The following is a 23,086-nucleotide window of genomic DNA, read 5'->3' on the forward strand; positions in this document are numbered from 1 at the left end:
AATCTAATTTGATCTAATTTATTGCTCGTTTCTCTAAACAGGTACATCGAAGACAGACTGTGCTTTATTATCCTACAATTACATGAAAAAGCTCTTACGCATATTGCGTACTTATAATAATACATTTATTTAGAGTAATTTACACATTTATGCCATACTTACTGACGAAGTGAGCTCAAACGATCGCTCACCCTCGTTTCCATAGTAATAAAAAGTAAAACATATCCATATCCATAACCTGAAGAGACAGAGAAGTGTGCGACTAGAACTCAGTCCTCAGTCATTATTTATATAGTGTTTTAAAAACTATGTCTACAGAGAATTGGTGATTAATTTATTATAGATATATAGTAAATTTATTTGTTTTGTAAAAAAATGTATTATATTATTAAGCAATTATATCCTTATATAAGTTATTAATGAGTAAAAATTTATAAAATACTTTTCATCATTTAGTGCAATAATAATTGATAAATAAATGATTTTTAAAAATTGATACATAATTATTTAATAAAAATATAATTTGAGAAATTGTAATTATATTTGTCTTTCATTTACGATATTTACTTACTTGTAGAAGTTAATGTCACAAGTTTTTAACGTTATAAAAGTAGCTATGGTAGAATTAACTTTCTAGTGAGGAGTCTATGCGAGAAACTGCATTACGGCTCGCTGTAGAAGAAGAAAATAAACGAAAGACTGATCCGAATGAAACTCACGAACGATCCATTATTATCCTTGGCAGCAAGGGAGTTGTAAGTGATGAAATTAGGAGCGTATCGCATTAACGTGACGTACTTTGCATTTTCAATTGCATTTCTAGGGTAAAACAACAATGATATATCGATTTCTTGAAAAAGATGAAAGACCAAAACCAACTATAGCGATGGATTATTCGTTTGGTCGCAAAACTGTAAAAAGTTTAGTAAGTGACTACATCTTTGCATGAAAATATATTTATAAATGAGATTTTTATTTTTTTACATTGCAACATTATAAACAAATGTTGGTTTTAAATAAAAAAAATAATTTATTTGCATAATAAGAAATTATTTAGCAGTAACGTAATTGTGTGTGTGTGTGTAATATTTATCATAACTAACGTATGTTAATAATTTTAGATTATATATATCTTTTGTTAATCAAAATTTTTGCTAATCTATTATTAGATTACTAAATTACGAAATAATATGCTATTGCAGGTGAAAAATATAGTTCACGTGTGGGAAGTGGGTTACATGGCTTCTTCTTTGGTATCTGTTGCAATGATGGGATCCACGTTAACACATTCTCCTCATCATACTGTATTATTAATAATGCTAGATTTATCGCGACCAGAGGAATTGTGGTCTTCCTTTGAAGAAGCTCTTTCCGTAATACGAAATGGTTTAAAAATGAGTTACGATTCTGCTACGATTCAAGAACTACAAGATAAAAGGGCAGCAGATAGAAAGAAAGAATTGGAGCGTGGGGTTGACCCGTTTTTAATGAAGATTTGCATCGTAGGTGGACGATATGATGAATTTAAGGTATTCGATACACACACATGTGTAATTTATATCATATTATAAAAAGAAAGCGAGAAAAGAAACATATTTTTTCCATGAATAATAAAAGCAAAATGTTATAGTAATTTTAATTTCATGATATTAATTATTGTTTTATTAACTTTATATATATATATATATATATATATATATATATATATAGGTTTTATATGTATATGTATATTTTATTACAATTACTTTTTAATAAATTTGAAATATTTTAGAACAATAAAAATGTTTTTGTAATATTTTAAAGAATAAACCTTATTTATTGATTTTAATTTTTTTCTGTACTTATTTCTGCAACAGGAATTTGATTCCAGTAAAAAGGAATTTATTGGAAAGATACTGAGAGCGATAGCTCATAATCTGGGTGCAAGTCTTTATTACTACTCCTCTAAAGATAAATTTCTCATACGACGACTTAAAGATCTACTATCGCATTATGGATTTGGTTCTCCATTTATGTAAGTCTTTTGATAAAATTTTGTGTGCATCGATTTATTAAGTTTAAAGATTACTTTGATCAACTCTGATAAAATTTAATTGACGATTAATTAAATCGTCCAGATAGCAAGCTTACATTTTGACACAAAAATGACAATAATAAGAAATGTTAGTTGTTATTTAAGTGATGATTGATTTAATTAATTATCGATTAAAATTAATCGGGGTTGATCGAAATGGCCTTTAACCCTCGTGTGCAATACTTCATGAAGATTAAATTGATGCACTATGGGGTGTGTGACACTCCAGCGTATTTTTGCGGTTGCCATGCGTAAATTATAACGTATTAGAAATCGGAAATATTTCTGAATATTTTTTGAATCTTTTAAACGATCATTCAGTGGTTTACAAAAAAATTTCAATTTTAACATAGTTAAAGAAATTATTAAAATATTAATTATTAAGAAATTATTGATAAGATTTTTATTGGAATGTCGTACACCCTAACTGCATTTGAGGGTTAATGTTTCGAATATTTATGTATATTAATTTTGTTATAGTAAATTATATTTGTTATTAATCTTGACATTGTGTCTTTGTGCCAAATGAAATGCAAGGGAGGATAAGTGCACAGATTATGAGAAACCGTTAATGATGCCGGCAGGCATGGATTCCTTTGGAAGAATCGATTTGCAATTCCCCCAAACGAGACCATCAGCAATTTTAGATACTATCAAACAAATCTATGTCTTACGTATACCGCAAATGTCGAGGAGCGACGAAGGTACTTTGGAGGATCCTAGTAACGACCCTAACTTTAACGAGCCTATTATCGATAGATTGAGAATGCAGCGAGAAGAGGTATGTTTGCTGAATGTCATTATCTTTACTTAAGAGTTAATAAATGTTAGATTTGTTAATGTTAGACATTAATTAATGTTAGATCTAAGTAAACTAAATTGATTTTTTTTTTCAGGAAATTAGTGTACTGTTGAATGATATGATGGAAGGTCGTATGCCAAAAATTCCGGTGCCCGATCCAATTTAGGGAGTACGTACGTTTTTATGTATTTTATATTACGATTTTAAAGCAGAAATAATGTATCTAGCAGTTTATATCATGTTCTATTGTAACCTATAATGTACAGAATTAATAAAGAATTATTTTATCCACAAATATGTTGATAATAGGATATATATTTTTCTTTGAGATTATAATGCATCAGAACTGCATCACTTTTGCTTGCAATTTACACAAAGATAAGATAACCAAATAGCTAGCTTTATTTTTTGAAATTAAGATAAACTGATAAGAAAAAAGAGTCTATTTCCTTGAAATCAGAGAAAGCGACAATATATCCTTTTCTAAAAAAGATATGTTATTTATTTATCGAATGTATCGAAGTCATCTCGAAAGTCTCGAAGAATTGTTGCCTTTAATCCGCGATGCTGATTGGTTTTTTCGCTGATCATTGAGCCGCATGCTTCGTAGTGTTTGACAGTTGTGTTTGACAGTTGTGTTTTCAAGTCAAAATTGGTTATATCAAAAGTGTATAAGTAATAAGGTAAGTAATAAAGAGATATATTAAGTAATAATATAATAGGGAATAACAATAATATCTTTAAAATTTTATAATCTTTTAGAAAAAAAGAAGAAGGAAAGCAAATAGATTGATAGAAGAAAGAGAGAGATTCGACTTTTGTAAAAAGAAAAAGCAGAAAAGGAAACAGAAGGAGAAACAGCGACTTTTATAGAAAGAAGGAGCGGAGAGAGAGAGAGAGAGAGAGAGAGAGAGTGTGTGTGTGTGTGTGTGTGTGTGTAAAATTATGTAAATTTATAAATAATTACATAAAAGCTCTCTCTCTCTCTCTCTCTCTCTCTCTCTCTCTCTCTCTCTCTCTCTCTCTATATATATATATATATATATATATATATATATATATATATATTTAATTATAACATATTTTTACTTTTAACTGTCTGCAAAGTTTTTCGTGTCTTTATAAAATTTTCAACACCGTTGAATATATAATTTTACATTAAAATTTTCGACCCCGTCGAATGTATAATTTTATCATGTTTTTACTTTTGACTCTGTAAATTTTTTTATGTTTATTAAAAACAATGTTACATAAATTAAAAACGTTAAAAACAACGTTAAATAAATTACATTTAATTTGTTACAATTAATATTAAACACATTGAATTTTGATAGTTGTCAAATTTCTATAGATGGTTATCTATCTATATAATCATCGTTGCAATTTATTTTTAAAAAGTAAAAAACAAAAAGTCAAATAGCGCGCGCGAAGCGCGCGTCTGTGGTGTCTAGTGAAAATAAAATAGATATCGATTTATGGGCATATCCAGGATTTTTTCAAAAAAGAGGAAGTTATCAACATATTATGTAAATAGCCATTTTTTACGTTAATGTATTGCTTTTTGTTTTTTTAGAACTTTAAATAAAAAATTCGATTTGTCAAAAAATTGATTTATCAAAGATTGATCTTTTCATCAAATTGTACAAAATATTAAATACTTGTTATATAACTACACAATTGTTAATAATTAAAACATATTTTTGTTTCAATACAAAACATCAATAATTAATCAATAAGAAGATAAGTATTAGACCGATCTGTTAATTAATTATGAGAAGTACCATTTCTCGATCGAGGTAGTTTTTGATACTTGAATCTCCTTATTCATATTTCGTTGACTAATTCTTCTTTTGCGTAAAAAAGTGTAGAAAAGAAACTAAGAACATTTTCAACATTTTGATTTAATATAGCTGAAAAGATTTATATTAAAAATTAACATCTCTCTCTTCCTTTTTTCGCTATTCCTTCAAATAACATTAACTTTTAATTTCAGTTCCCAACGAACGTAATCCCAAGAAATTCTCCCATAAAGTGTGATAAACATTTTACAAACTCAGGGTATTCTAGAAACCAACTTCGTTCCTGCTCCGCTCGCGTTCTCCTTTCAACGTAGCGCAACCCGTAACCCCATCTCCTTCTCCCTCCCACGCACGAGTGTCGAGGGAGGGTGGTAGGGAGCAAACGCATCCCCCCCGCACCCCCGCGCCGACGTGACGCGGCCGCTGATAAGAGGCGCCGCGTTCGCGTGCGCCTGTCGTGAATGGGAGGCGCATGCGTATCCCGCTCCGGTCGCTCCCGATACGCGCAGGGCGATCCGAGCATTTACGAAAACGGGGCTCCCGGTTGGGGGGGGTCTCGCCACACGAAGAGAGCCTCTCTCGTTTCCTTCCCGTCTCGCGTTTTCTCAGTGAAAATGCCGCCGCGATAGAGAGCCGCGCGTGCCGTGTGCTCTCCTCGAGCTCTCTGGTCGCGTCCGCCTCCTCCTCCCCGCGGTGACAACAGTCGGCTCTGTCTTTACCGAAGGAATACTCGCGAGACCCGCTAATTACTACGACACGTTAATCAATCGCACGCGTGTCGCCCGCGGCTCGATCACTCGCGCTTCTTTCGTCCGCTGTCCCTCTTTTTTTTTCTCTCTCTCTTTCTCTCTCGTCTCCCCCCTTTTCCCCTGCTCCATTTCCCCTCTTCCGCGCCACCACCGCCTTCTCGTTCCTTCCTCGTTCTTCGTCGGCCCTTATCTCGCCGCCCTCCCTGTCCCTTTTCGCTTTTCCGCGCTTGTACACGCGTGACTCTACGCACCGCGAGCGTGGTACGGCTTGACAGTCCCGCGAGTGTCACGGACCGGATCGCTTTTCGCGCCCGCGGACTGTGGACGCGCCGCTTCCGGAGAACGGCGCACAGGTGTAGACAGGTGAGTTGCGAGACATGTAGCAACTCCGAACGACCGAGTGTGAGAGAGATGGAGAGGGTGAGGAAAGAGCGAGGAGTGTGATTCGCCGGAGAAGAGGCGCCGACGGAAACCGGTACGATTCTCAACGCTCTTGCGAAAATCGTAGTCAAGTGCTGCTGAATTGTGTGGAGAACGTTCGCGTGTACGCGCGCGCGCAGGTGCACGTCACGCGACCCATTTACCTGCGACGTGCGTCGCGATCGTCGTCGTCGTCGCCGCGACCTCCCCGCGCGACGCCGCTACCTTTCCTCGGCGGCGTTATCGATTCCGCCGCGAACGCGCCCTCCGCGCGGTCAGATATTCTCGCCGCCGCCGTCTCTCTCTCTCTCTCTCTCTCTCTTTCTCTCTTTCTCTCTTTTCTTTCCTCCGGCGCGAATCTTAATCCTTCTGAATCGGCAGCACGCGTACGCGATCGATGACATTTACGCGCGCGCGTATATACACGTGTGAGATTTATGCAGCGCACGCTCCGGCCACGCGTGAGACCGGCCGAGGATCCCTTCGTTCCCGAGATACGCTTCACCCCCTCCCCCCTCCGCCCCCGCGCGTTTTTCTCCGGTAGAAAAGAAATCACTGCGGTTTATGATTGCGATTTCATCGGGAAATCAAGACGGTAATCTTCCTACCCGGCTACAATGACGTGATCTTCTTTGTGCATTTCCGCCGCGTTGCCGCACGCCACAGCGTTGCTGATAATGCTAATAGAACTTTCGCGTGATTTTCTGTATTATTCGTCTTCATGCATAAGCTTTCCCTTTTTTTTCGGAGTATCGAGCGCAAATGCTGCAAATGTCTATTTTATCGCGTGTCTTTACATGTAAATCATTGTCGGACAGCGTTATTATCGTCCGAGTGTCAAGTAGAACATACGTTGCATTTCGCATTTTTAATATTTTATCATCACCGATTATTGATCGCGTCGCTCGATTGAGTACTGAGAGTATATTCAGTGTAAGAGGATTCTCTTATAAATTTAAGAATTTTCAGTTTCCTTCGATGCTTCTTACGAAGTTTATTCCGTGATGAGTTTAATAATCAATATTGAAGATATTTGATGATCTTTTGATGGACATGCTTGTCTAGCCGAATACGCGAGTAATTTTTTAAGAACTCGTTCTCTCTCTCTCTCTCTCTCTCTCTCTCTCTCTCTCTCGGTATATTATATTTTTATTTATTTAACCCTTATAACACCGTGGGATCCCATACGCTATTTAAAAATCTATATCTTTGAAATTGTCTTTTCTAAAATTCAAAAAAGAAACTGATTTTACTTAGAATAGTGTGTTATATTTTGATAAAGGTCAGTTTTTGTAGCATGTAATAGTTTTTCGAAAACTTATAAGTAAAATTGTATATAATACCGCAAAATGTCTAGTATTATGAGGGTTAACCAGTACTGTCAAGTTTTGAAGAGTTTGTCTTTTGTTGCACTTTTATTATCGTGGCAGCCTCAGTCAGCGTGTTAATTATAGTTTCCGTTAGTTTCACGATAATGCGTTCTTTCTCTCTTGCTCTCTTTTTCATCTCTCTTTCTCTTTCTCTGCAATATAAAAAGATAACTGTTTCTTGAGCATAAAGCGAATGCCAAGCGAACGTGCTAGGATCACTCAAGACCGGATATTACGTGTCTGCCCAATGATTTTCGACACTGGGCCAGGCATCTCTTTATGATCACGGAAGAAAGTCTTTACTCTTTGTCCAATGCCGTGCACACGATACGTGCGTACTGAACATCTTTATTAGTTATTTTGAACAACGTGTCTTAATCAATTCAGGGAACCGGCAATTCCTGTGTAGCCCCTAAAAGAATACAGCTAATTATAACCAAGAGACGTGAAAATCTTAATTCACATGACGCATCTCAATTAAAATGAGGTAATAAACGATTGAAACTTATGTAATAAAGCATCAGTTTTACACATTTGCTGGAAATGTGTAATATTGCAAATCACTGGGATGCCGCATCGATGAACTAGTTTAATTAATTCTGGGTTAGCGGTTTACTCCCTTTACAGATTCTGCATGTGAAGCCAAACTAAATTAACTAAAATTAGCGCTAACGGATAGTTTATCGATAGAAGAATTGGGAGTAATTCAATAGTCGAGTGTAAAAGTTAAATACGTTCGTCTTCCAGGACGCATATCTAAAAGATATAAAAAGATGTTTTAAAAAGGCGTTTTAGTTTTATTCCTTTATTTTATTTTAGACACATTTAATTACATAATAAATTAGTACCTGATATATCACATATCTCATTGTATCAGCAACATTTCAGTTAACAAAGATGAAACAAATGCATCTGAAAAAAAGAAACGATTTATTATGTGATCACTAGCTATCGATGTACTATCCTAGTTATAAAAAATTGCTGTTAACTATATTCTCTTTCATGCGTCAATTGTGATGTATATAACAAAGGCGTATAGTTTTGTGTAGTTGTAGTTCATAGGCCGAGGTCATCCTTAATGCCGCACTTTCCGCATAGGTCGTGATTAACCTTTCCAAGTCGATCGACTGATCTCAGCGAAACAAAATTCAGGTGCATGGAATTGTCAGACGGAGTAACAATCTTTCGCGTGCGGCGCCTCTTATATTAGTAGATCCGATCTTTTGTTTTCTTTTGCTCGGTATCAAGGCTACATAGCCAAATATTTTAAATCTTCATGGTAATTTCTTTAAGTGATAATCTCTTCCCAATCTTTTTCTTCTTCAAAATTTTTCTCCTCATTAGATTTTTAAGTTTTTACCTTGGTCACAAAAACTTTTCATGATCTTGTCGACCTTGATCTCTCGCTGGGTGTCGTCTGGTGTACTTTTAATTCCTGTTTGAAAGAGCATCTTTCCTTTCCCCGAGACGCCAACTTCTCTTTTAAGCCGCTGCGTCTTTCAGATCAAAATATTCCAGATTGTGATTCTTCTTTTCACCTCCGCATCGCTTTTCCAAATTATTATTTAAATAATATACTCAGGTAGCAAGCTGACGTTTGTCGACAATTTTTGACGACAAATTGACTAATTGACGCTAAAAATAACGATAGCATTAGTTTGTTATCAAGACTGTTTAAAATATACGAGTATATAATTATACTCTGTATAACTATTTATTATTATTCTTATATTAAATATTATAATTTAAAATTGAAAAATGATTGCTTTTTCATAGTATATATTTCACGATTAAATTTAAAAAATGTCGTCCGAGAAACCAATTGAAATGGACCTTTCGCGCCTCATTTTAGTGCGCTTGTCCTTGTCCTCTTTTGGGGACAGTGGAGGACCTTTATACCGACGAATTTGATTTCGCGACGTAGATTATTTCGCTGTGACGTCACGTTGCCCGCATGTATATCGCTACGATGGGAATCGTTTCGGCTCTCTTGTAGACTATCGATCGCAGGTAGAATTGTGCGCCGGTGTGTCGGTGAACGTACAATCGTGTTCGTGAGCGACGAAGTCAACAAATGCGAAGCTGCATATGGAAAGCAGGAACACAGGGGGGGGAAAAAAGTGTATACGTACCTGGCGGGACCAGGCCACCAGGTCGCACGCCATTGCAGTATTTTCCTGGACATCAGCTCTTTTAAAGCGCTTTAGCAATTTTAGCTGTGTTAATCTTTTCCACGTAATGAATAACAGAATGCTACTCTAAAATATTGAAATATTTTTTATTTAACTTGACCAAGGCAAAATAATTTGAAACACGGAAGAAAACGACGACATTTTGTGGCATTATTTGTATAATATTAATAAGCATAAAATAAATCAAGAAATTGTTACGTAATACTGTGACATAAGAAATACATAATACATAAGAAAGAGATAAAATTTGTATTTTGTAAAAATCTTTAAAAACTCAAGAAATAATCGTGTACTATTATTAATTATATAAATATTTAAGATATCTTTTCAATGTTACTTAAATCTTTTTAAATGTTCGCGTTTTACATAAATATTAAGGTTATTTTACCGTCTTGGTCTAATGTACTACTGACATTACAAACAAATCAGACAATTAGATCTAACAGATGTTAAAACAACAAGCTCTTTCATGTAGTAATTTAGGATACCTTGAAGAGTAATTATTGGGTTTTTCTGACGTGACTTGCAGATAATGGTACCGTGTAGAGTACTAGAAACATTGATTCCGCGATTACATACTATTTTTGCACCACTTCTCTCTCTTTTCTGGGGCAACTACATCAGCGATAATCGTGTCAAAATAATACTGCACTTTTATATCTACTATAACCATGAATCCTATTTTTAATCAAAATAAAAAGTGTATAATAGCAATATAAAGTAAAAGCAAAGTCATTTTAAATAAACCTGTGTTTGATATTATACAAGATTTAAAAATATTTAAGTTGTTTTTACAAGAGTAAGATATATTTTAGAAAGTGTTATCTACAGAGAATAAATGTGACTAGAAATTAGAGAGATATTTTTAAACTGTTTATACGGTTTTTCAATTACAATTATTAGTAATATTATTATATATGGAAGTTATTGTTATAACGAGATCTGCATTTATTGCTTAACTATATGCGTTACCACACTTTCATTGGATATAACGCGCTTGTTACGTACGTCTACCGGGAAATGACGTATTTACATGTACCTCGATATAGAGAGTTCATGTGCCTTCGTCTGAAACGAAGTCTCGCCTTCATTAAGCAAGATGTCCTCCCACACGCTAAGGAGAGGTGTGTACGTAATAATTCTTGAGTATTCAGTCGGCAAGGGAAAGGCACTGGTGGCAGTGTCTTACGAAAGAAAGGTTCTTCGAACCTGACCGAAGATGGTAGCAAGGAAGGGCATTATCTACCGCTACATTTGCAAGTTAACAAGCGCATTATTCGCGACGTTGCTTTACAAGGTTGACACTTTATCGGGTTAGCGTTTTTAACTTTTGCCTTTCTTTTGATGAAGCTTTTCAGACTTTCTGGTAATAACGGTATTTAACAGTTTAGTTAAATAACATATTTTTAAAAAATAAAAAATAGTTTTAAAAATATGAAAAATAATTTTCATAATATGCAAAGGTTATTTAATTTGAAATGTTATAATAGCATTAGCAACTTGGTATAGTACCAAGTTAAAATATTACAAATTTTACATATTAAAACATTTATTTAGACAAAGAAACATAATTTTTAAAATAAATTCTTCTTGAAATATTTATAATAATTTCTCTCGTACCATTCACACTAAATTAATAATATAATCACAATTTCTTAATATAATATTTATAAAATTATACGTTATTATATTATATTAAAAAGCTCTATTTAATTGAGTTATAAAATACATAATGAATTGTCAAAGCAAAAACCAAAAGATCAAAATTTTGCTATAGTAATATTAAATTTGGCGATTATTTTTACATACGAATTAATACAAACGACATTTTCAATACAGTTAAAGGCACGTTTCGGCACGTGGCGATCAGTACAATTATGTTCCATAACGAAGTAAACGTTCGTTATCCCATGAACAATTGGTTCGTTGTCCTAGGTGAGAGTTAAAGAGCGTGAAGCGCGCCCTTGAAGGGCGCAGTGGTGTACGCCGCTCTTTCAAAGAAACGAAGCTGTTAGTTCACAGCTTTCCTTAAAATTATAATGCATGATTAAATCGCCGAGATTGCTGCTGCACTTTTATTTTAACAATTTACAAGAAGAGCTTTTCTACGCAAGACTCTGATGGATCTTAATCAATTCTGTGATATACTTTTTTAATTTAATTGAGGGCTGACTTTCTTTGAGAATTTTAAGTATATATAAAAAATATTTTTTATTTTTAACTTGTAAAAGTTACTTGTAAATTATTATTTTCAAAAGTTAATTTATAGCGATTTTTTCACAAATACTGTTCTTATAGAATTGAAGAAATCACTGTATTTGATTAACATAGAATAAACTAAACATTCCAATTATGTAAATGCTAAATGTCTTAAATATTGTCTATGATAAGATAATTATAGAGAGATAGATACAGATAGAGATAGAGAGAGAGAGAGAGAGAGAGGGGGGGGGGAGTAGTCTATGATAACAGAATTTATATAGGTTTATTTGGATTACAAAGGGTATCTTGATTATACTTTTACATCTTTCTACGACTGTGTTTACTAGTTTCGATTTATCAGCTTCAATGGGTGCCGCTAGTTTATTAGCGATAAAATACGTACAAAATAAAAGTGTTTTGGTGCCATGGAAAGAAATCTTTGAATGAAACAGAGCATGATTGCGTAGCAATGCTTTGCAATGTTCCGTATGAAATCATTGTACGCTTGGCTGGAGCCCTTCCTTGGCATCTCAAGTTTACATTTATTGAGGCACTCCCTTTTCCCTATAATCTAAGTCGGCCGACGATCGAAGAGCTTGCATTCGATATAATCTACCATTGATTTTTAGTTGCTATCATCAGTATTGTCACTATTTTAGTCACTATATGTTTACTTTTACTAGTCAATATTTATTAAAGCAATTGCTATAAAGTGTAATGACTGAGAGATGTTATAAGTGAACATGAAAAAAGAGATGTATCTTATAATATAGTCAATTGTCATTTGGCGTTGCTACAAATGACTTTTTAAACTTTAATTATAGTCGAATTATAATAACATAAACATGTTTAAAAATGTATATTTGCAATACGTTAAAAAATGTTTTCATCAATTTCGAAAGAATACTCATGCTACATGATTGAATTTAGTGTTCTTTAAACATGAAACACCTTATCATTTATATCTTATTCATTTGCTCCGTTATCATTTCGTTATCTTGGCATAAGTCAGGTAAGTCATTTCTGCTTCAACATACGGTATATCATTTTAAGAAGAAAATTGGCAAAATATACTTTAATTACATAAATTATATTTTTTGAAAAATAATTAAAATTTTTGTACAATTTTTGTAATATTTTTATGTAAAAAAATTTTTAATATTCTCTAATATATAACACATACATTTTTATGTAATATCAATTTTTTAATATTATTTATATTTTTCTCTATATATTTAAAAGCTTAATAATAAGATTTTTGTAAATATAAAAAATCTTTAAAACAAGACCTGAAAGAATGAATAAACCGTGATGAATTTTATCTGTTGGATTAGTTAAATTAACCCTTTAACTATGACTGAGCTGAACGCAAAACGTGACTGAAAAACGTGAATATTCTTTCGATGGAACAATGCATATGAAAACAATTGGAACATTTCTGCCTGACAACGAGGTATCGAAGTATAGAAAAGAGTCACTAGTGGCCTTTCGTCACAAAAGATCCTTTATAGGGAAGCTATTATAGTGGCGCGTAGCAGCCAGACGATTAAATGCAACGAATATTCTGCATTTTTTTACTTTTTTTTTTCCTTCACGTTTTCATTATTGACATTTATTTTGCCACGTTATTTGATTGGCAGGGAAAAAAGCTATCTAGCGAGAGCAGTCTGTATTTTAATAGAATAAATAGATTCTTTTGAAGCCAGTCATGCATTTACATATCTGCACTCCTGACACGACGAATACAAAACAGGATGAAATATTTTGCACCGGTCTGTCTAACTGAGGCGATGCATCGTCGGCAGATATCTAGATACTTACCTACATACCCTTCGTTGCATTTGTGTGATAATTCCAAAGCCACGTTAGTTCGCGGTGTGCAGAGTGTCTCTGTTTACACATGACATTTATATTTTGTAGTCGTGCTTCCTACGTTATCGCGTCAAAAGACGCAGGTATTCGCGGCACGCTGCAATGCAGTATCAGCGTTTCGGTATACGTCAGTTCTCGAAACTCGATAACTCCCTTCATATACATATAACACGCGAGCCACATCGAGGATGATGCAGAACTAAACTAGATTTAACCGGACTTAACAGAAACTGACTACTTCTGTAACTGCTCTCCAAATAGCTAAACGATTCGACGTATGGGGATCGCGGTGCGTAGTTAGTTGTGAAAAAAATGTTTGCGTTCTGCCGACGTAGTGAAACACTACATGTCGAACGCGCATTGCGAACCGAACAATGCTCGTCGCAATTTTTGACTGGCTTCGTTATCGTTTTCAGCGGGGAGAAGGCGGCGTGCACCCCTTTGTCACCTGAGTTTCGCGAAAAATAACGTGGGCTTCTCTACCGTGTACATATCCACGTTACATTTACGTTACGCTCACGTGTTTATGTAACGGAAGGCATTCTCGCGTTGCCGCCTAATCATAAGAGCGTGACGCGTAACCGAGCTACGTGGGGGTGATCGTCCGTCTCTCTCCCTTTCCTCTCCCTGAACGGCCTCGAGCGTTTCTCGCATAGGTTCATCAAATCGTCGATAAATCAATATCGTGCGTGAACCTGTATATGCAGAGCACGTAACACAAAAATTTCCGACGTTTTTATTTTAACGGTTTTTGAAATTTTATGGTCGCGCGGAATATCTGATAACGAAGATATATCCGTTTCGCATGGATAAATCATTATGTTCCAACGTATCAAATTTTAGTATTGTTGCAACCTTGTGTTATGCATGCTGCGAATCAAAATTGAATTGGTTTTACTATACTTTTGGCTATACTCCATAATGTGAACACATATTGCTTTAAATATTGCTTTAAATATAATTTTTATTTAGATAAATTTAAAATTACATTATTATTATATTATCTTAATTTACATTTACATGAAATTTGTTAGATTTTTATACATTTACATAATTGTACATTTTCTAGGCGCAACGCTAATGATAATTGAAGAATTTTATTCACGGAAATAAAATTTTAAAAATTATAAGAGGGGAATCAAATGAAATAATAAAATTTGAAATAATAAAAAGGGGTAAAGCAATATTTAAAATATTATTAAAATTAAACTAAAGGAAACATGACCATTTTAAGAAATATATAACATCTTTAAATAAATTTAAAATAATTATTAAATATTGAAATTTAATATATTATATATTGAAATTTAAATTGAAAAGTTTTCGCGAAATAAAACAAATATGAATATGTATCAATATTTAGAAACTGAAATATATTACTTTATGTAATTCTGATCAAAGGGATATGGCAATGCGAATAAAGCTTCAGGCTTTAATCTGCAATATCGATTTGAATAATACTATGAAGCAGGATTTAGTACCACAGATTTGTACAAATGCACATGTGTAGCAGGTAATTTAACTCATGTGTGTACTTGCTTGCGCGCGTGCGCATGCACAAAACACACACACACACACACACACAGAATTTTTATCTTTAAATTCTTGGCACGCATTTTATAGCGTGAGAAAAAGTAAAATATGAGTCGTCTTTATGATGAATAGCATTTGACGAATGGCGCAAACGTGTGTTCCGTGAAGCATTGACCTTGTTGGCACGCGATTTGCTATTACGCAAATCCAACGTCTCTTAATATTGCACAGTGAAGGCGTATACGCGGGGCAAAACTGAATAATGAAGATACTTCGCCACCTTCGCTCGAATGTCTAAGCAGCTACATTGTCACGAGTCTCAAGGCCGTGCTCGCACGTGAATTTGCTGAAATTCGTATTTCTCAGCGGGAAAATTTACGCTTCGCTACTTTCGTTGAGTATTAGTTGCAACTAGTCACGGATTATCGCGAGGTTACCTCGTTTTCTTTTTTGTACATCGTCGTGATCGTCTGCGAATATATTTGACTGAAATTAAATTTCGACAATCATAAGTCATGTAAAATGATCGCATTTCTTTCATTACGTGTTTTTTAAAAACGACGTTCTTATTGCTAATGTCTATAGTATCTTTGCAATAAGTTCTTAATATAAGTTGAGAAGATAGGTTTTTTATTATTGTGACTTGAAAACGTAATACTTTATTATTATGTGTATTATTTAATTAAATTACGATTTTTTTTATTATTAAAATTTTTTTTTAAATTGGAATCTTTATAATGTTAACACTATTTGTGAATGTAGATGTGCTTATATACATAATAGAATATTCTTGTAATAAAAAAGTGATATTCTATATATTATGCACCAAGTAATTTTATTTCTGTAAATATCTGAAATTTAAAAACTTTCTTTTCAAATCTTTTTCTTGCTATGTCTCGACGAACTTCTCTTTTTACAAAGATCGAGAAAATTCAATAGACGCCCAAGAGATGGTTGAAACCACAAACGTTACTTCTGCTGTCGCAACAATGTATGGAAACTCGAGAAGCTTTCACGAGAACTCGATACTAACGTTTATCGTATCGGACCATCAAAAAGTCATTTTTTAAAAAGTTATATTTTATAGGTTTACGAGTTTTTGAGTTTATTTCCTTATACTAGTTTAATAGGTATTGTTATATATCTTACTTCGTAATTAATATACTATAAATTGATAAACATTTTTGCTTGATTACACACAAAACTTATAAGAATTCCAGATTAAAGTAATTAACAGTATATGTTCCATCGATAACAGTCTCTTTAAAAAATAATTCGATTTTTATTACAATAAATTAAAGCAAATTTATTTACCACATAGACGTGAAAAAAGAAATCTCTTCACATTCTCGTTATACTTAAAGTGTGTAGAATGTAAATAAACCCAATTTAATCGATATAAAGAGCTGGTGGCTTCATAAATATTTATACCTCGAGTACGTTACGTTTTCGTTCATCACCTTACTGTTTTCTCGTCACAGTTTTAACTCTCTAAGTTTATTTATTTATCTCACAATTAAAACAACCGAAATGATCTGGCACGAGAGCGCAAACTAACAAAGGTATATTTCCTGGGGAATTCGTTGTCTGCTAAACAACACGATGTGAACGCTTTGTGTAAATCGTTTACCGCATTATAGGAATTATGTGAAATACCGAGAAGTACAAGAAAATAATCTCTTTAAGTTTCGAGAACTTGTGCAGGGAAAGATCATAATATTTCACTAGTACTGTAAATGCTCAATAATTTTAATAAAGATAATCTTTGTTTAATTCGAACAATGATAATTTTGAGGTAAAATGTTTTGCCATTAAAATTTTTTTTTCAAGAAAAAGAAAAAACTAATGTTTTCGAAAATTATTACTTCTTTCTACAAAAAATATTATAATAACTAAAGATTATAAGCAATCTACCTCTGAAAAGTTTTTTAATCAAGTTCTACTTAAAAAAATATGTTAATTAAGAAAGTTATATTACATTTCAAAATGTATTAGTAGCCCATGTGAAAATTTAAAAGTTACATAATTTTTTTTTCTCTAGTTATAAAAACATATTTTAAGATAGATATCAATAAAATGGAGTATATAATAGAACACAAAACTTATAATTGATTCATATAATTAGACACATTTGTAACGTTCTTGTTATGGCCTGGTTCAATTATTAAATTAGAGTTTATGAAATTTATATTTCCTACAATATTTCTATTTGTGACATGAGATAATTTAGAAAGACATTAGATGTAAATATAACCAAAATAGAATTCATTGTGTCATTCTTGTCATCATGAAATTTAATAGAATTGCTCTGGTTATTCTCCAGGTTATTTATGTCCATTTAAATCACATCAATTTATCTATACAGAAGCTAACAAGCGTATCTTTTTTGTGAAAGGTCCTTAATTATAATATAAGAATCAATTCAATTGTTATTTTTTGTTTATCCTAGTGTGTTGATACTGCATCATTTCGCGACCGCTAGAGGACGTAGATTGATAAACAATTTCTCGCATGTAAAAAGCTACCACGAGTTTAAATAAAGCGATTCCCGGGGACATTCCTCCATAACTTACTTGGCGCGGAGGATACCGTGATCATGAAGGCGGTTCCTCCTGGGCGAGGCCTTGCCATTGCACTACGGCGAGGCTGACCCTTGCGAATACTCCTAACGTGGGTATATCGAGCGCAAAATTTTTGGTAGTCGGGATCTGCGTACGCGCTGTCCCGGATACATAAAATCAAAAAATAAAAGAAGGACGACATCGGTTCATGTGTGTGTAAAAACTTTTACACAATTTTATATTCTTCCCGATATTTCCATTCAGAAAATATTGTTCTTTCCAGTTAGAGAGAGAGACTAATAAAAAAGTAATAGCTATAATTATCAAATTTATTCTTAAATAAAAAAAATTTAATAAATAACACTTTTTATATTTTTGGGAAATTGCAAACTATTTATAACTTTTCTAATTATATTGATGAGGTTACTATTATATAAAAAGTAATAATTTTATTTTAATATTATATTTATAATGAAAGAAAGACAGAAAAAGAGAGAGATATGATAAGTGATATTAAAACAAATAATTTAAAAAATTTAAGTAATTAATATGTATATATTGTTCTTTATATTGTATTTTTTTTTATGTGGACTTAAATATAAATTTTGCTAATCTGTATAATGTTAATAATTTCTGAAATATTTTATTAAATTTGTTATATTTAACTTCTATTCAAAGTTGAGTTGAAGTTGTTACACAATTACATTTGTTATGAAATAGACATGTACGCAAGTGTGTCTCTAAAGAATTATGATGAATGAAACCAAAGGGAATAGATCCAGAAATAGATTTGTCAGAGACATTATATAACTGTGCGTACCATTATTAATATACATATATAAATAGAATATATTCTGTAATATATTTTTTATATATTTTTTCTGCAATTTATAAAATGACAAAAATGTATGTAATTTCCAGTTGTATAATTTAAATTATTAATCGGTATCTCGACATTAGATCTTCTATATCTACCTTTTTTTAGGCCTGAACTTGACGACATTCATTGAAATTGTATCATAAATTTCAACAAGTGATTTATTAAAAAATAGTCTGTAGGTTTTAAACTACTTTATAAATATTGGATGACAGTGAAATCACTCTAATGGCAATCTATGTATTTTAAGTCGACTGTTTTTCTAGTGAAATTTATGACAATATTTCTGACAGATAAAATCGGTATTGTTATACCGATGGTATCTCATTATTATGAGATGAGCAAAAATAATGAATGCGTTACAGGATATCATTTAAATTGTATTGTAAATGATCAGCGATTAGTTTCCTTCCGGGATTGAAATATGTGTATTAGATACTGAGATTTGCTTCTGATTTTTTCACACTGCGTATCACAAAATTTTCATGCTCGTTCAAATTGATATGGTGAATGTTTGTTGCAATTCACAATTTATCAGTGATACATTTTCTCTCTAGCTTTCTCATATTATTCCACTTTATTCATTGAAAGCTGTAGTTGAATGTAGTATTGTTTATTCTTTACACAATTGTGTTACGTGTATTAAATAAGGTATTGTTAATTGAAATTGTGTGTGTGTGTGTGTGTATGAATGATCTTATAAGTAAGATATGTATTGTATTAATTTTGTCACGTGCATAATTTTATTTTTTTTATTGTTTAATATATTGAATTTAATTTAGTATTGTTTATTGATTTTATTATAATTTCATTACTTGATTTTTTTTTACTTGACTAAGTTAAATCTATTAATAATATTTTTGATAAAATCAATATTAAAGATATTGACAGATTAAAGTAAGCGCGATAATGAAAATTATTTTTTTATTTGTAACAAAATTATGTGTAAAGAGTTATAATTATTACACAGACAGTCCGATTTAATAAGAAAAAACAAATTGAAGAAAACAATTAAATTTGCTTTGCATAGAACATAAAGTGTTTTAATAAATACAGAAGTTTTATATTATTATTATATAATTATATAATTTGAGAAAACTATCACGGAACATAGTTATAGCAGCTTTTATTGTGTAGATCTATTTTCTTCCCGCGGACAGATCGGTCGTAACGCGGCACGTATTGATTTTCGGAGCTTGTGGATACTGTGAGATCGTCGAAGAGAGGAACATAGGAAAACTCCTACCATATGCGTGATACTTCTTTTCCTTACCGTTTTTCCACTATCCTTTGATCGTAACGCAAGACATGCTTTTCTGTCTGGCCGTTGATGAAATTCGTCAGGAGAACGTAGGTACCTGTTGTTAAACTTACATTGTAGAAAGAGCGTACTTTCTTCTGATAAATATAGACTAATAAGCTTTTAACTTTTTGGTTATGTTTTATTTTTGAAATATGCAGTGCATATGTTGATGAATAGTTTTTTTAAACAAAAAAGCTTTAGAAAGTTTATTATATGTATACATTCGGAGATATTTTATCTTTATATTGATTACTTAATATATTTAGAAACACTGTTTGTTTCTGAAGAATTTAAAGAATTTGATAGAGAAATTTATATTTAAAAATTATTTATATAATTAACGTAATTATAAAAGAGAAAATTTTCTTGAAAAAATAAATTTAAATTAAAATTAATATACAAGAACAATAATCTTTATTAATTATATTGTTAGCTAAATTGGCTACAATTGCTAAATTGATGAATGTAATTATAATAACTTATTTAATTGTAAAGTTTTATAATATTATTCTTAAAAATATATAAAAAGTATTAAAAAGACATATAATATTATTATATAATTGATATCTTTAACAATCCATTTTATGCAATATGATTCGATATATTCTTTAATTTAGTACAGTACATTAAAGTAAATGCTTTTTGAAATATTGTAAATAGTTATTTATGTGCTAAGCCAGAAAGTAACTTTTGATAAAGATATTATACACAGTAACTGATGAAAATTAAGGTTATTAAAATGTATCTAATATTATGTTTAAATAATATATTTTGTAAAACAAAAAACTAAAAGTCGATCATATATTTTTTCATTTAGTTATTATTAACAAGAATGAATAGAGCATTTGCATGGTGCGAACAAGTATACTTACGTTTTATCAGCTCGACGCCAACTTTGCAACCATATCTTGTGGTTTGCATGGATTTGCGGTTTCATTCTTGGGCATGACAGTACTTGGTAATACCATAAAACCGTCGTACAAACGCAGAATGTATGTGGTACTTTGTTTTAATGTTCTTAGTGCATTTGTAATAGCAAAAAGAAACAAAATTTTTCTATTTAAAATTTAAAAAATCTTGGAGAAATTGTATTTAATGTAACATGTGGATTATACGTAGAATGCTAAAAGTTTTAAGCGAAAATAATACATTATTTATTAAGATTTAGAAGCTTTTTTAAATTTTTTATTATTAATAGACAATTAAAAGATTTAATCTAAAGATATTATCAAGGCTTATGATTAGATCAGTCAAGTGAGATGAAAAATAATAATTAGAAATGATTGGAGCATAAAAAATATTTCCAACATAAAAATTTTATTGTAAAATTTAATTTTTGCAATTAATTATGATAAGTAAATTTTAATAGAATTATAATAAAAAATATATTATAAATAGGAAAATTGATTACGCTAATTAATTCTTAAAAATTTATTAAAGAAATGTATAACTTTTTCTTAAATCTTTTTCTGTTTATACAAAAAAAATTAATTATTGAGATTTATTCATAGGCCAAATAAGCAAATGTTAAAAAAATAATATTGTATAAAAAACATTTTTTGCACTTATTAATAACGATAAAAATTTGATCTATTTACAAAATTAAAGAAGTAAAAAACAATAGTGTATACATTTATGGTTTTTTTATATAAAAATTGCTCAAAACAAATTGTTTGAAAGCAAGAATAAAATTTACGCAATTTTCTTTTGCATAATTTAATAGTGAGTATGTTATTGATAATATTCGATTACTTTACATATTACAGTGTCTTAAAATTATTTTACTTATTCATCACAAAAATTTTTTCTAATAATATGGTTTTAAGGAATGTAAACTAGCGCACTTGTTTATAAGGATTATAAAATAGTAAAAACTATAGAATAGAATATAAAATAAAATAAAAGACACAACATTAGAGAAGATCTATTTATTAAGTTAGTGATTTAATCTAATCTGTATAACTATTATATTATTAATTAACAAAACACAAATGACACAATAAAAGACACAATAAGATATTAATCTTTATATATTGTCGCAGTATTACATTTTACGGAACAGCATATCATTCAATAAGAAAAAGAAAAGCAAAATGTAACTTTACTATTTTTTATGTCGGTTTTAAAATTTATTTTTTTAGACGCTTATTTTCGCTTAGCTTACAAGAAAAGTAATTATTGCAAATATAAAACGATATATGAACTATAGAAACATAAATTTATATTTATGTTTCTGCAGTATTAATTGTGGTTTTTGTTTAAGAAATACAATTACGAACAGAATGGTATGTCAGTATTCGCGACTTTCTTCTATATTAAAGAAAAATATATAATTTTTAAAGAGTCTTCGAGTACGAGTGCACCTGAGCAATATTTTTTTATCATCATGAATCATCTTCTTTTCGAAGATTATCCACAGTACTTAAGAAAATACATTGATGAGTATAGTAATTTGAAATGGATTAAATGTTTATATATGCTAAACAAAACGAAAAAGAATTTTATTTAAAAAGACTTTTATCTACCTCATGTAATTACCAATTTTTTAAAGCTTTTCTCTAAATGAAAAGAAAAAAAAAATTTTCGACAAGTTTTATATTAATAAAGAATCAAGTTATGAATTATTATTAATGCAGATGTAAAATGATTTTTTAGCTAAGCTATAATATAAGTTGGTTAAATTAAAAAAAAATTTATTTAATTGAAACATGTACTTAACAAAAAGATATTCTTATTTTTTGTTATTTAATTGAAGAAGGAAACATTAAAATTATTTATTTTACTAGGAGTATAACAATAAAACATAATATTTGATGTAATAAATTTGCAAAATTTTTTAATACATAAACATGATAGAGCAGAAATAAGCTGTATGCACTACTTTATATTTTTTCAATAAAATATTATTTTTCAAGTTTGAGGTTTGCGATATTTTCACAGTAAATCTTTAATTACGTAAATAAACATTTATTTATAAAACGATCGGTTAATAAAGTTGCATTAAGAAAAGAAATTGGTAACAAAGTAAAACATGAATAAATTTCACTGTTGATGCCTGTTCGAGTCATATCTTCATTACTGCACAACGCCTTAGTACAATCAAATCTATCCACGTCGCATCGTGGGTATAAACGGTTGCATATAACTCAGCGCGTACAGCTTAGATCTGCTTTCACACCTATAAATAAATCTTGAAAATTTATTATACAATATTTTTATTATTATAATATATATGAAATAAATATAATATTTTATATTATTTTAAAGTAAACATATATATTAAATATACATATATTAAATTAAAATAAAAGATATATAAATGTATATTATAC

General features: G+C 31.2%; 2 protein-coding genes, 1 long non-coding RNA gene and 1 other non-coding gene across 5 annotated transcripts in view; 3 read left to right on the plus strand and 1 right to left on the minus strand.

Moving 5' to 3' along the window:
• The first annotated feature begins 118 nt into the window (after nucleotides 1-118).
• On the plus strand, nucleotides 119-3,171 carry LOC105839494 (cytoplasmic dynein 2 light intermediate chain 1). Its single transcript, XM_012685835.2, has 7 exons — nucleotides 119-325; nucleotides 638-755; nucleotides 824-925; nucleotides 1,203-1,529; nucleotides 1,857-2,014; nucleotides 2,612-2,855; nucleotides 2,971-3,171. Exons 1-7 carry the CDS (start codon nucleotides 309-311, stop codon nucleotides 3,040-3,042), a joined length of 1,038 nt encoding a protein of 345 aa, XP_012541289.1. The 5' UTR covers nucleotides 119-308; the 3' UTR covers nucleotides 3,043-3,171.
• Nucleotides 3,172-5,228: 2,057 nt separating this feature from the next.
• The window catches only part of LOC105834320 (protein numb), a 64,200-nt gene continuing 46,342 nt past the window's right edge, over nucleotides 5,229-23,086 (plus strand). Inside the window, exon 1 of one of the 2 annotated variants that reach the window (XM_012676713.2) lies at nucleotides 5,229-5,787. The gene's annotated coding sequence lies outside the window, so the exon portion shown is untranslated. Of the gene's footprint in view, nucleotides 5,900-23,086 lie in introns of both variants that reach the window. The other variant, XM_012676715.3, reaches the window with a different exon arrangement.
• LOC118644251 lies at nucleotides 6,954-10,993 on the minus strand. The gene is made up of 2 exons (XR_004962064.1): nucleotides 8,063-10,993; nucleotides 6,954-7,970 (listed from the first exon to the last, which is right to left on the minus strand). It is a non-coding gene; the product is annotated as an uncharacterized LOC118644251 (long non-coding RNA).
• On the plus strand, nucleotides 17,579-17,742 carry LOC114255554. Its single transcript, XR_003626811.1, has one exon. It is a non-coding gene; the product is annotated as a U1 spliceosomal RNA (small nuclear RNA).

The sequence above is a fragment of the Monomorium pharaonis genome, chromosome 2 (genome assembly GCF_013373865.1).
Source record: "Monomorium pharaonis isolate MP-MQ-018 chromosome 2, ASM1337386v2, whole genome shotgun sequence".
NCBI classification, from domain to species: domain Eukaryota; kingdom Metazoa; phylum Arthropoda; class Insecta; order Hymenoptera; family Formicidae; genus Monomorium; species Monomorium pharaonis.